This window comes from Solanum tuberosum, unplaced genomic scaffold (assembly GCF_000226075.1).
Source record: "Solanum tuberosum cultivar DM 1-3 516 R44 unplaced genomic scaffold, SolTub_3.0 scf00132, whole genome shotgun sequence".
Taxonomy (NCBI): domain Eukaryota; kingdom Viridiplantae; phylum Streptophyta; class Magnoliopsida; order Solanales; family Solanaceae; genus Solanum; species Solanum tuberosum.
The window spans coordinates 495,791-510,940 of record NW_006239055.1 but is presented as its reverse complement, the minus strand read 5'-3'; the positions used below and the strand labels follow the sequence as shown (position 1 = coordinate 510,940).

The 15,150-nt window shown below is 35.9% G+C and overlaps 1 protein-coding gene across 1 annotated transcript in view; it reads left to right on the top strand.

Moving 5' to 3' along the window:
• LOC102585159 (beta-galactosidase) overlaps positions 1-12,687 on the top strand; it is a 26,941-nt gene extending 14,254 nt beyond the window's left edge. Inside the window, exons 6-18 of the mRNA XM_006351002.2 lie at positions 1,439-1,622; positions 4,193-4,258; positions 5,352-5,582; positions 6,455-6,661; positions 6,813-7,116; positions 7,846-8,005; positions 8,109-8,217; positions 8,869-9,001; positions 9,916-9,971; positions 10,050-10,349; positions 10,438-10,560; positions 10,817-11,506; positions 12,329-12,687. Coding sequence (XP_006351064.1) covers positions 1,439-1,622; positions 4,193-4,258; positions 5,352-5,582; positions 6,455-6,661; positions 6,813-7,116; positions 7,846-8,005; positions 8,109-8,217; positions 8,869-9,001; positions 9,916-9,971; positions 10,050-10,349; positions 10,438-10,560; positions 10,817-11,506; positions 12,329-12,502 — 2,737 coding nt within the window. The 3' untranslated portion in view covers positions 12,503-12,687. The remainder of the gene's footprint in view (positions 1-1,438; positions 1,623-4,192; positions 4,259-5,351; positions 5,583-6,454; positions 6,662-6,812; positions 7,117-7,845; positions 8,006-8,108; positions 8,218-8,868; positions 9,002-9,915; positions 9,972-10,049; positions 10,350-10,437; positions 10,561-10,816; positions 11,507-12,328) is intronic.
• The last annotated feature ends 2,463 nt before the right edge of the window (positions 12,688-15,150 follow it).

The window sequence follows — 15,150 nt, the reverse complement described above, 5'->3', positions numbered from 1 at the left end:
TCATAAAAAAAAAAAAAAATCAAAACAAGTTCTATTGTGTTCCTGGATCGAAATAGTTTCAATCTACCAGAAAAGGACCTTACAATCTTGTCAGAATTGTACTTTTCTTGTCTCTTTTCCAGAAATGGCAACATCATCTCTTTTGACTACTCTTTCGGCTCTTTCTCAAGCAAGACATACTCCTACGTTCCTCTCTTCTTCTTGACAGTATAAGTTTTAGGCATCGAGTCTCTCTACTGAATTGAATTTCCACTCATCAGTGTTTGGGTATTTAGTCTCTCTGTTGAAAATTGAATTTCTGGCACTGCTCCAATCTGGTAGTGAAGTTCAGGTATTAAGTTGTTTCTCGGAATATTGAATTTTCTGGCATGCTGGGGCAACTTTCTTGGTCACTCTTTAGGTGCCAATTTAAACCGTATTATAGATTCATGTCATTTTGCCTATTGTGGATGAATCTTCAACAATAGCTTTTTCCGGCATACTTGACGTTCCATTTTTCAATTTACCAGCTCAAATACATATATATGTTGGAATGTTCTAGACGTATTCAATGTGTTTAGCTCTATAGAAGATAATATTCTTCTTACAATAATTAGGAAATACCGCCATTTATGTAACTTTCCTTCTATCACGTAGTCTATACTTTCTTTGTTTCTAGTGTCGTAAACTCCTTTTTAGATAAAGTTGTATTTCGTTACAATCAGTTCAAGATAATTCTAGTTTATTTTTGCTCTATTTTCATTGCTGGCTGTCCCTTGTGTATTAAACACCTAAATCAATGAGTTACTTCTGTAAACAACATACATGATAAGTAGTCCTCACAATGAGTTTAGTAGAATATTTTCTATTGTTTTCTAGGACTCTAGCAAGGGTAAGACAGGATAATCCAACATGTGGATGGAAGTTGATGTTGTGTATCAGAATCTTTAACTAGCTTGTGTAGCATGAAAAATTGGATTAGACCATTTTCCAAATCAGCTGTAGAAAGGGATCAAAGCCATAAAAATATTGTATCTTGTCACTTCCTTATTTCCAGTTAGTGCTGTCACTCATTTTTGTCACAATATCGTTAAATGGCACTTCTGCAATTATGTAAAAACTGCTGCAAGTTGTTAAATAAGTACAGAAGTTCTACGTTTCGTATTTGTATTCTTGTTGATTATTCACTCTCTCGGATGTGGACTCCTACAAATTTCAGTTACATGGATTGTTTTTGGGATTCTTCATTATGTTTTCAATACTTCTATATATCTCAACTCCTTCATTTCTCAGATTATGGTGATTTTTACTTGTTTTTGTTTTATTTCAAACATCATATACCAGTTACGATGTTTTCTCATGTTGGACTGAGATGCTTGAAGCTAAAGCACAGATGAAAGTCTCAGTTACATGGTTCTTTGTAATGGATGATTGATCTAATTTTTATTGTATGGTTCAGTCAGGATAGCAGACTCCCTGCCGAATTTGAGATCACAGATTTTTGCCATCCACATGGGTCAGGAAAAGGAAATTGTCTGGCTGTTCAAGTGATGAGATGGAGTGATGGTTCCTATCTTGAAGATCAGGATCATTGGTGGTTATCAGGGATACACCGAGATGTGCTTCTTCTAGCAAAGCCTAAGGTGTGAACTTTTCCTTTCAAATGAGTTCTGTGTTTCCTTTTTCTCTGGAACTATTCTTTGGAATCTGGAAACTGGCTCTGAAAAGAAAAGTAATTTCCTAGCAAGTTACTTTATTGTCTGTCCTATTTTTTTCCTCAATATTAACGATAGAAATATTTATTGTGCCCCATTTGGCTAAAGATTTACCTCCCATCCCTTGTCTCAAGCTACCCTGTCCTTATCTTACTTGCGTTCTGTATGATCAATTTCTCTGTTAGTTTGAGTGCACCTTAATGATTCGGGGTGGGTGGTGGGTGGTGGGTGGGGTGAATTGGTTCGTACCTGATTCTCATATCCTACTAAAATTTGTCCAACACGACTATAAAACGTAGTTGTTATGAGTATTTGGTTTGATAATCTATAACAGTTGAGTATGAAACAGTAAGAATGATTTAACTTGGAAAATCACCAAGCTCAAAAGGTGCAAAAACCATGATCCACCTCCACTAGAACGGAAGGAGTAATAATTACTAGCTGTAGAAATAACAATGAAGAATCGAACTTTGTAGAAATGATTGTTTGTCATCTAAATGATGAATGATGAAATAAATTTGAACAAAAGTAGACAGGTCAGTGATCTGATGTTAGTCTCAGTAGTGGAATTTGGATCACATTCAAAACCATCTCATCGCAAGCGGTGGACACTGATAATCCAGATATTGAGTCCTTTGATCTAGTCCATGTAATGTAGCACCTGTTAAAGGAAGGTGAAATAAGTGGCGACCAATAAACTCTCAAAACTTCTCCATTACCCTAGATATCACACTATACGCCAGCCTTTCCTCTCGAAGTCTTATCGTATTAAAATCTTCCCCTAACACCTAGGGGATATCCCACTCTGCCATCAAAGTAGACATCTCGTTCCAGAAGCTCACCTTAGATCCCTCCCCTACCGGCGCATAAAGTCCTCCAATACCGCATATAAATTCATTTCCCTGATTTTTAATTCGAGACGCAATCATAAACTTTCTTTTTCTTACTTTCACTACTCCATCATCCTCGTGAAACTTTTCCTAGCTTATTAAGGGTAATATCTGATTATCCGCTAGTGATTATGGGACTGTTTGAAGGCTGTGATTGGTCCAAAGGGTGGGTCACAGACGGATTTTCTCGGTTATCAAAAAAAAATAAAAAATTATGGGACTGTTTGGTTTATTTTTAAACTCAACCGATAGATCAAAGTAAGTAGTTAACACGATTTCTTGTTGTTTGACTATCAACTCAAATTATCTCTTCCGAGTTCCGTTCATATAATTAGGATTGTTCTAATCGAAAGCTCATCAATGAAAATTGATAAAGCATAAGGTTAAACAAATAGCCAATAACCAAGAACCAATAGGTCCATCAAACTCTAGATAAGGAATTTAGTCATAACCCTTTTCAAAAGAACACACCTAGTCACCAAATACTCCATAGAATGCATAAAGGAAGAATTCAAGAGAGAATATGTAGAAAAACTCCGTTTGGATCTTGATCTTTCATCTAGTGCATAAATTTCCTCTCTTCAAACCTTGATTTCCATGCCAAAAGAAGGTCAAATCTGCGTAAGATTGCATATTTATACATTTGGTGTTGGTCATATGGATTTTCCAGCATTGCCTTTATAAAGAAATGGATCTTGGGCCTAACTCAACCCCAAAAAGCTAGCTCGGGAGGGGAGGATTGCCCAAGACCATATAAGGAGACCCAAGGACCTCTTACCCCCCCCCCCTTTCCCCCAGGACTGGACATCTGGGCCCAACACCGGAAACAATGAATTGGGATGTTAGAATAGATTATTTTTTGTCTCTAGTCTTTACTTGATGATTTTAGCTGTGAGTCTGTGACTTCGGCTGTAGCAAGAATGGCGATCCTTCCATGAATTAATTTCCTGTGTTAACGCGGTACAATTAAATAGGTGAATATGTGATGACTACTCTTACTTTTTGGTTAAGAAAGCAAAAGTTATGGGAAATTTACATTATCTATAGTAAGAGTTTTCCCCAATAGTTTCTTTTAGTTATAAAAGTGTAGAGACTTTTCCTTTACAGAAAATGGATTTTATCATGTGACCATCCAGATAAAGATCAATATTGATTGGGACAATGGGAGTAGGATTGTATTAATGATTGGGACAATGGGAGCAGGATTGTATTGACTTTTCCCCCTTGAATCAAGTCGGAAGGTTTTTCTGTCTCTATGTGTTGTGATGATGCAATTCTTTTTCATTGCACTCCGAGTTCCAGGTTTGTTGTAGTAATTTTTGCTTGAGAATCAGTCATAGTATTATAAACCATATTTATCTCTGTCTGACATATGACAGTTCCTTTTTCATTACACTCTTGCCAAGTCTATACTCTATAGGATTCTTGGGAAGTTTGATTTTTTTATGACTTTTTGCAGTGTTTTGGTTGTGAACAACTCATCTTCTTTTAACCATTCTTTATATCACTGTGACTGGCAGTTTGCTCTTACTGTTCTGCCTTTTACTATTGGCATTCTCTGTTTTGGCTAGGTCATTGCTGACTTATTACCCAACTTTTCTGATGCAGACGTTTGTTGCTGACTATTTCTTCAGAACAAACATAGGCGAAGATTTTTCTTATGCAGACATAGAGGTAATCATAAAGCGGGAATGGATTTCTTAGATTCCCTTTTCTTTTTCGCTATCCTACTTGTGCAGTGTATCATATAAAATGTATACAGTTCTGCCGCTCAATTGTGGAAAAAATTGCTGGAATTTACAAGCCATCGTCACCCTACTAGATGTGGAGAAGGCAGAGAGCAGGTGGTTGAGTGAGAATGACTAGAGTTCTAGACTTTTGCTAATAAATGTTTAACCTGATAATATAACCTTTGGTTTTACTGTTTGATTTTTTTGAAAACCTAGAAATCCCCAAGGATAAAGATAACATTTGCTATGTCTAGGGATGGCAATGGGGCAGTGCGGGGCAGGACTGGACGGGTTGAGCTTAGCCCGCAAAAATTTTAATCCGCCCCGGCACCCGCATAACAATTTTTTCATTTTCAACCCGCTCCGCTCCCCCCCGCATAGACCCGCCTTGCATGAACCCGCCCCACATAATTTTTTTAATATTTTCCTTTTCTAGTTAAGTTTGATACTAAAAATAAAATTCATAAAAATAAATTCATTTTTTCATTAAGTTGTATTAATTTAATAGATAATGACTTAAAATTTTATTTTTTAGAGGTCAATTGGGAAGCATGTAAGAAATTGTATTAGTTTTGATTGAACCATTTTCATTTACTATCTTGAATACTTTAGTAACTTTAAACAAACTCTCTTAACAGATAATGCTCTATAACTCTTATAACATGTAAAAAGTTAAAATTAAGTTTGAACTCGCATAAAATCGCATAGACCCGCAACCCGCCCCGCATTAGTTTTTAAAAAAGCCACTTCAACTTGCCCCGCATCCCTCCCCCGCACAACCTTAAACCCGCCCCGCCCCATTGCCATCCCTAGCTATGTCCATGTTGTGAGCAGACAATCAATTTCCATAGAATAGTTTCCCTCTTTATTGTTTTATCATTTTGCTTGAACCATACAGGGAGAAACTTTTGTCACTTTAGGCAATCGGTAAATTGGGACGGCTTAAAATTTTAGCATGTTATTTTTTTGGAAAGGAGGGATTTTAAAAGCGCATGACATAATTTTGCTGATTTTACTTTATTCTTTCTATAATGCAGGTGGAAGTGAAAATTGATAACTCACTTGATAATAATGATATTGCTGACTTCACTATTGAAGTTTCACTCTATGACAGTGGAAATTGGCTTAGCCGCTCTGACCATATTGATTTGCTTTCTGCTAACATTGCTCATCTGGAGTTGGTTCTGTCTTCTGATCCTTGTGTGGGATTTAAAGGCTACATGCTTGTGGGGAAGGTGCAAGCACCTAAACTTTGGTCTGCAGAGCAAGTAAGTGATTTTTCTTAGCTTTACAATAGCAACATACCTAGTGTAGTCCCACAAAGTGGGGACTGGGGAGGGTAGAGTGTGCATGTACCTTACCCCAACCTCAAAGGTAGAGAAGCAAATCAATTTGGTCACAAAAGTTTTGGAAATCTAAACCATGATAATGTTTTATAATGCTTCCTTGTTCTATTATCTCATAAAGGGCATATTTTTTGCTTCTATTTTTTTGGTCTAACCTCAATTATTGCATATCTCATTTGATGCCCCACTCAAAACTCATTTGATTTTGGATTTGGTTTAGAACTGATACTATGTTCCACTACATTTTAGTAGTACTAGTACAATGTTAATCATTCATTATAATCTGGTAGTCTGCTTTTTCTCCTGCACTCCCTTGCAGCGAAGCTTAGAGTGCAAGGAATCTTTCTGCTTTATTAGGTTGGGAAATCTTGTATGCTTCGTCATAATATTTGACCTCTACATTTTGAATGACCCTGCCATGTATTGAATTCCAAAGCTTTAGCTAAGATTTGCACGACTTTATTTCTAGTTATAACTAGGAAAGGATGGAAGACTTTTGATTACCGTGTAGAAACTTCACTCTGACTCACTTAGGGCCTCTTAGCAAAATGGGTTTTATGTACACCATGATACTACATCGGCCATCTCAACGATTTTATCGAACTCACATTTGAAAGATTAACATTGTACTTGGAAGTTAGCTTTGTAGTGTTGCTTAGGTAGGATGGGATTTGCCCTGTAATTGCAGAAGTTGACCGATGGTTTTCTCTGACCTCAAATAGAGGTTATTTACTTTAATGCTCTCACTGCAACTTTTAAGAAATTCCTTATCCTTATCTTTCTTCTGTTAACAGCCAAATCTCTACACTCTTGTTATCACCCTTAAAGATGCATCAGGGAAGTTGGTTGATTGTGAATCATGCCAAGTTGGTATGAGAAAAATATCAAAAGCCCCTAAACAGCTGCTAGTAAATGGGCGTCCAGTAGTAATTAGAGGGGTGAACAGGCATGAGCACCATCCACGTCTTGGAAAGACAAACTTGGAGTCCTGCATGGTCAAGGTTTGTTAAATTCTTTTTCTTTTTCCTTTTTGTTTAAACATGTGATGAATTTCTCTTCATTGTAAAATTGCAGGCATGCTTATAGATTTTCATTGTGAAATCTTCTTATTTTCTGTTGAAGGCAAATCATATATCCTGTTACTTCTTGTAGGATTTGGTTTTGATGAAACAAAACAATATTAATGCTGTCAGGAACAGCCATTATCCTCAGCATCAGCGCTGGTATGAGTTGTGTGATCTGTTTGGCATGTACATGGTAGATGAGGCCAATATCGAGACACATGGTTTTTTTGACTATCCAAATTATAAGCATCCTACACAGGAATCTTGTTGGGCTGCTTCCATGTTGGATCGTGTGGTCGGCATGGTTGAAAGGGACAAAAATCATGCCTGTATTATAGTATGGTCCATAGGGAATGAGGCAAGCTATGGACCGAATCATGCAGCACTCTCTGGTATATACTTTTTCATTATTTTTACTTTCCATTTTCTGTTGTGTCAACTCTTTGTTCTTCAAAAAGTGAAGTGCTAAGCTTTCCAAGGGATGTAAGGACACTCCCTTGTAGGTAAATACATGTGGCCACAACTTCAAACACAGATGCTACTCGCTCTTCAGTTTTTCCCATTTGAGCTCTAGGTCTCTTACTGGTAGAGGAACAGTAGTTTAGTCACAAAGCCAGCCCTGAAGGGACTGCCTTCATTGTACTTTAGCCACAAAGCCAGTCCCGAAGGGACTGCCTTCAATGTACTTTAGCCACAAAGCCAGCCCCGAAGGAACCACCTTTAGTATACTTCCCTAACATTGCTAAGGCTTGTTTTATATGTTGCTTGAATCCATAATTGCTAGGTATATTTGATTATAGTTTATAGATCAGAACACTATCCGAATGACTAAAGTGTTTGTAAATAACTTGTAGATAGCCAAGTTAGAGGGAGATTCTCAATTGAAGAAAGTAAAATAAAGGATCAGAGGCTAAATGCATAATATACTTTATTATCCTGCATGTGATAATGGTGATCCTCTAGGTGGTTAAAAAAACGTAGGATATGTCATACTTCTTTCGTGATGTCCAGCTCAGAAAGGGCTAGATTTTAGATCCACCCATACAGCCTTTGCAACTACTAACAACTATATTCCTGTTTAGTTCGTCATGTTCAGTAACCAAGTTAGAGAGTCTTTTCAGGTTGGGTACGAGAAAAAGATGCATCAAGACTGGTGCACTATGAAGGTGGTGGATCGAGAACATCTTCAACAGATATTGTATGTCCCATGTATGCACGTGTGTCCCAAATAGTTGAAATAGCAAAAGATCCAACCGAACAGAGGCCTGTGATATTGTGCGAGTATGATCTTCCATTATCCACTTCTTTTTCTTGGTCAATTTAACTGCTCGTAATTTTTAATGCGATGACTTTACGTTGCAATTTTTGGTGTAAAACTGCTCAGATATTCACATGCCATGGGAAACAGCAATGGGAATCTCCATAAATATTGGGAAGCAATAGATAGTATCTTTGGTCTGCAAGGAGGCTTTATATGGGATTGGGCTGATCAGGTTTGTTCATGATTTAGGATTGGTCCCGTAATTATGTACATCTTTTAATAAATAGGAGTTAATGTAGTTGCTAAAATAAATTGCTTTGCAGTTTTTTCCCTTCAACATATTTCACAGTTAGTTGGTTTCCGAAAACATTATCATGACTCTATTTTTTTGGCTTCAAGCTGTTGTTGGAGTTAAAGCAAATGTATGTTTATTGACCTAAGACATTTTAGAGATGCAAACCCCATGTAGGATAGATTGTTGAATTTAAATTCAAATACTAGGACTAATGCCTGTCCTATTTGGGTGAAATAGAACTTGGTGGCTGTCTCTATTCTGCGTGCATATTACGAAAATCAGAGTTTGTTCATTTAATACTTAAATCCTGTTTAGAAGGCACAAGCTGTCTGATTTTGGATCTAGCATTTGTGGCTGCAAGTGCAACTTTTGATGTGAAATGCATGTTGTTGCTATTGTTAACATTGTCACATGGAGAACCAAGCTAAACCATTTGACCGCATAATTGTTGCATGATATTCTGAAGCCTACGCAGTTACAAAAGGCTTCAACTCCCACACGGAATGTAGTAGGTGTAGAGATGTTGTGCCTTTCTGTTCTTTTAGTTCCTTTTTTTTATTGAACACTATCATTTGGCACTTTCTATAGGGATTATTAAAGGAAGTATGTGGGAAAATGCGCTGGGCATATGGAGGTGATTTTGGGGACACTCCTAATGATTTGAACTTCTGCCTAAATGGTGTCATATTTCCTGATCGAAGTCCTCATCCTGCATTACATGGTGAGTAGACAGCTATCTTGTTCAATAATTTGTTTTTCCCCTTTGTCGTATAAATAGCTTTGCAAGACTATTAGACAATAAGTCACGTCAATGAACCTTTTTTCAAAAAGTGTAGGGTGTGGAAGCATGGAACATTAAGCAATGCTGAATAAGCAACTTTTTTATTTTAATTGTTTGGGTACTTTTGGGGGTAAAGTTTTTAATTTTCACTCATAGCTCATCTTTCATTTGATTGAAATTGCTTTCAGTGACCAGAAAGTTTAGCAAATAGCCAAATATGTCCCAAACATGCTGGCAGTCTTGCAAGTTTCTCCTGTTGTGTCTGGGAATTTATGGGGGAGGGGGAAGGAGGGAACAATTGACAGTATGCACAAAGCATGTACATGCTTGAGCATGGTATCTACATTGGACCATGTAACCTGAAGTATTGGGAAGAGGTGATTAGATAGGACATAGTGTAGTTTGAGCTTACCAAGGACATGACCTTAGATAGGAGGGTGTGGAGGTCATGAATTAGGTTAGAAGGGTAGTAGGTAGCAGATTGTCTTGCTCTTTGTTCATATTAGTAGTCGTAGTTTTGCTCCTGTAGTTTCTTGTTCTTCGATCTATGTTACTATGTGTTGATTCCTTGTACCTCCACTATCGTATTGTTTTGTTGTGGTTTTGTTACTATCTGTTATTTCTTGTACTTCCGCTACTTCTTTTTCTAGACTGCTTTGGACTGTTTTTCCTTGAGCCAAGGGTCTATCCAAAACAACTTCTGTACCTCTAAGGTAGGGGTTAGGTCGGTGTAAACACTACCCTCCCTAGACCCAACTTTGTGGGACAACACTGGGTGTGTTGTTGTTGTTGCTGCTGGTGCTGGTGCTTGCTAAACTAGAACGTGTCTAACTGTTTAACACTTCTTCTGTCAGAGGTTAAGTTTCTTTACCAGCCAATCAAGGTCTCATTTAACGAAGGAATTATTAAGGTACTCTTGTATATCACTTAAATTTTCTGTTCACTTGCATCAGTATCTCTTAAATGACAATTAGGCTTTTCTGTTCAGATAACAAACATGCATTTCTTTGATACTACCCAAGCTTTGGAGTTTAACTGGGTACTTCATGGCGATGGGTGTGAACTTGGGTCTGGAATCCTCCCTCTACTTGTCATAGAACCCCAGAGAAGCCATGAAACAAAATGGGAATCTGGCCCATGGTTTTCTGCATGGACTACATCTAGTGCAGCAGAAATTTATTTAACAATTACAGCAAAGCTTTTGAACTCTACTCGGTGGGCTAATTCTGGTCACCTCATTTCATCCACTCAAGTTCTGTTGCCTAGCAGACGGAATGTTGTCCCTCATGTATATCACTCATACTTTACATTTCTTATCAGTCTGGTAGTCCTTTTTCAGACATCACTGACTATTTTAAGAACTATTATTGTTTTAGATCATTAAAAGCACCAATGCCACTTTACTTTGTGAAGTTCTTGATGACATAATAAAGGTTGGCCAGAAGGACTGGTGGGAGCTGAAATTTAACAAACAAACTGGTGGTATAGAGGGATGGAAGGTAACTACTTTATGCTTCAATAAATTGAGCGTTGGTACAGTATCGTATGAAGCTATATAATTTTGGTTATTGTAAAGAAAATAGACCCTGAGCCTAAATCCCAAAGGAAGCTCATGAGGTGAGGGTTGCACGTGATCATATATGGAAATAACACATACCCTCATCAATTGTGGGACAACTTAACTGTTATGATGTCGCATATGATAAAGATGGGTTATTTCTTAATTTTATTTTCTGTTCCACTCAATGATTGCAGGTTAATGGAGTTTCAATAATGAATAAAGGCATCTATCCATGCTTTTGGAGAGCACCAACAGATAATGACAAAGGGGGAGGGCCAAAGAGTTACTTGTCTAGGTGGAAGGCTGCTAATCTTGACAAGGTAATCTTTGTGAACGAAAGCTGCTCTGTGGAAAGTACGAACAGTCACGAAGTGAAAATATCAGCTACTTATCATGGCATAGCAAAACCAGAGGAGAAAACTCCCTCAAATGCGGAAACTTCTAATATTCTCTTTAAGGTTGGCATGACACTTTTGATATATGGTTCAGGAGATGTTGTGCTAGAGTGCAATGTAAATCCATGTCCTGATCTTCCACCTTTGCCACGAGTCGGTGTTGAATTTCAATTGGATTCAACTGTAGACCAGGTTAAATGGTATGGAAGGGGACCATTTGAATGTTATCCAGACCGGAAATCTGCTGCTCATTTAAGTATTTATGAGCTATCCGTAGGTGAAATGCATGTGCCATATGTTGTTCCCGGGGAGTGCTCAGGCAGAGCAGATGTTAGATGGGTGACATTTGAAAATAAAGATGGAGTGGGACTTTATGCTTCCACATATGGAGGATCTCCACCCATGCAAATGAATGCAAGCTACTACTGCACCTCTGAGCTCGATAGAACTACACACAATGAGGATCTCAGGAAAAGTGAAAACATCGAGGTATTTCATTCCCTGACTTATGCACGCGTTGTTGCAATTCAACTTTCACATACTTGCACACTTTCACTGGCTAGCTTTGTGTCTCCCCTAAGATGATTTAATTTGAGGCTTTTAGTTTGGTAGTCGAGGAACACAGCCAACTTCTTGGACCACTTAGTGAGCATCTTACTCTTTAGTTTCTAACACAAGAACTACGATATCCATCAATTTGTTGTCAGGAAACTGTGGCTGAGGAAAATCTTCTTTGGGGGGTGGGGGGGATTGCATAGCTAGGATTTTGTTTATTTTTTTAGAAGGAAATAAAAAGAAAATCTTGCATCATATTACTTATTCTGTTCATGTGGTTGTGTCTCTTTTGGTGACGGATGTCATTCGGAATCAAGTTGTGCATTAATAGCATGGTGTAAATCATAATGGGAAAAAGGAATAGCAAATGTATTTGTTTTCCTAGGGTGCCTGGGATTAGCTGCCTTGTCTCCGTGCTGCTAATTCTCCTTTTACAATCTATCTATTTTTTTAAAGGCTCCATTTGGTATTAAGAACAATGTTTCCTTTTCTGTGTTTGGTGAAGAAAATATTTAACATCAACACCTTTTACATCCTATAAAAGGGTGTTAAACATCTGTTTTGCAACTCTCATTACCCACTCCATGCTACTTTCTCTCAGCAACTTGTAAATGTCGTTTTCGTTCTTTGTCACACCAACGGGTATATCCAATCAAATGTTGAAAAATGATCCAAAGAGATCATCTTGAGTTGCAGCAAATGAAACCTTGAAAATTTGTAGTAATAGCATTTTGACATTGATTTTCTGCATTGTAGGTGCATCTTGACCACAAGCACATGGGTTTGGGCGGAGACGATAGCTGGTCCCCTTGTGTTCATGACGAATATCTTGTTCCTCCCGTACCATACTCTTTCGCCATCAGGTTTTTCCCAAAAACTGCAGCAACCACTGGGTATGATATCTACAAGTCCCAGTTTTCTGAAGAGTGATTATTGATAACTTCTGTACTTATTGTCTACTTGGTTCACTTTTTAGTATGTGGAATTCTTCAAATTTGTAACTTTGGTTAAAATAAATCAAGTGAAAAGCACTTTTAGAGTGCAGATCCTTTAACTTGAAGAACATAATTATTATTATTTCATATAAATTAAAGTCTTGTTTGCTCAAGTAAAAATATTCAGCCTCTGCTTGTCACTCATGATTTATCAATATAAAAATAATGCTTCATTTGTAATCATTGATTTCTTCATAACATAAAGGTGATATATTTTCACTCACAATCACAATTAATAGTTGTGACTATTAAGAGAAAATAGTGTCGATAGGAGTTGCTTTAAATTACTTAAACGGGTATCAATATTTAGGGCATTTTAACAATTTAACTAATTAACTTGGTTATTTTTAGTTAGGAGAGAGATAGAGAAAAAAAAGAGCAAGAGTTGTGAAGTAATCTGAATGAAGATCATTTATAATTTGAGCAATTGAAAAAGAATTGGCAGTAATATTAGCACTGGATGGGACCCACAAGTCAGGGGAGGCAAAACTTTTCCCAAAGGATAAATTAATAAATAAATAATTATCCTTAGGCATCTTTGTCATACGAAGCAATAGTATAACCCTTAATAGCATGTTGTACAAGACATTCAAAGCTATTCATTTTTTTGCATGCCGAAAATGTCCCTTGATCGGCAAGCAAGCATGTCGACCAAGAGGTGCTTTGCCTAGACTCTTATATAGTCCCTGCTTTATTAGAGAGCTCATTTTCTCATTTTTAAGAAGCTGTTATTTTTCCAAATAAAATATTTAATCAATTAAATATGAAAAATCCCCCTCGTACTAAACACACCCTAAGAGGATGAAATAATAATATTGGAGTCTCCCTTTGCCAACTTCCCAAATAAACCCTCTTTGGAACGTCATAAATTACATGTACAAAGAAAGATTCATTTTGCTTCACAAAAACATGTAAACAAATTATTTTTCTTGAAACTACTTTATCTCTTTACATGATTTTTTTAAAATAAGAATAAATAATTATTTACTCTTTACCTATATAGACTATAGTAACTAGATGAAAATGGTATGTGCCCTACAATTACGTTCAATGATCGTACAAAAGAAAATAATGAAAAAATAACAATCAGAGAAACATAAAACTAAAGTTGTATAAGCTCATTATAACAATTATTCCGTTTTAGATTCGTACAATTTTTACAAATGTATTTGTCCTTCACAACTCTCACTTCTAAATAAGGGACCAAAAAAATTAAGATCAACAAAAAATATTTTTTGATATTTTCTCTCCAATTCAAGAGCTTTAGTCGGGAATTGGAAAAAGGTAAGCAACGTTAAGGAACTTCATAAAGAATAGTCTAGAAGAAAGTTGTAAGTAACAATATGTGACTTTATGAAAGTAGAACCAATTTATCTCTTGAAATTACAAAAATGCCCTTTTTGTACGCTTTGTTACAGTTGCACCGTACAACTTTTACAGCTATGTTCGTCCTTCACAACTTCCACTTCTAAATAAGGGACCAACGAAATTAAGACCAACATAAAACTATTTTGCTGATAATTTTTCTACAGTTTCAAGAGCTTCAATCGAAAATTAAAAATGATAAACAACATCATAGAACTTCAAAAAAAAAAAATAGTCTAGAAGATAGCTATATGTAATAATACATGGCTTTATTAAAGTAAAATCAATTTATTTCTTGAAATTATAAAAATGCCCTTGTTTGTACGCTTTGTTAGTAGTTGTACCATACAATTTTTATAGTTGCGTTCATCATTCACAACTCCCACTTCTAAATAAGAAGCAATTACACAAAATTTAAAAATTACAGACATGTTTACAAGTGTTAATAATAATATTAATATTTAAAATATTTAAATTTTAACATATTTTAATAAGTGCATATAAAAATAATATTTTTTTAAAGAAATATCAATAGTGAGTTTTATCACTACAGTGCACACTCACTAATAAACTATCACTTATTAGTTTGAGAAACATACATCAGTTGTGTATGTAATACACTTTCTTTTTTATTTGCAAAAACCTTGCCGCATAGATAAAATATTTCATCTTGACAAAATTAAATAATATTAATATTTAAAATATTTAAATTTTAACATATTTTAATAAGTGCATATAAAAATAATATTTTTTTAAAGAAATATCAATAGTGAGTTTTATCACTACAGTGCACACTCACTAATAAACTATCACTTATTAGTTTGAGAAACATACATCAGTTGTGTATGTAATACACTTTCTTTTTTATTTGCAAAACCTTGCCGCATAGATAAAATATTTCATCTTGACAAAAATTAAATAAATATTAATATTAGTTAAGAGATAAAGATTAAAGTACTTATCATAAAAAAAGGAATTATTTTTAAAAAAAATAAAATTTAAGAAAGTCTCGCAGCAAGTAGATGATACTATTCTAATATATGTATAACACAAAACGAGAAAAAAATTGGAGCAGAGGGTTATGCGCGGTGGGGTAGAATATATTTTTTAAGAAATTAAAACTATATCTAAATTATTATTTGATGGGGCGGGGAGGTAAGAATTTTTTTAAAACAACTTATACAAAAGAATATTTTTTAAAAACTAAAAATTGGGGGG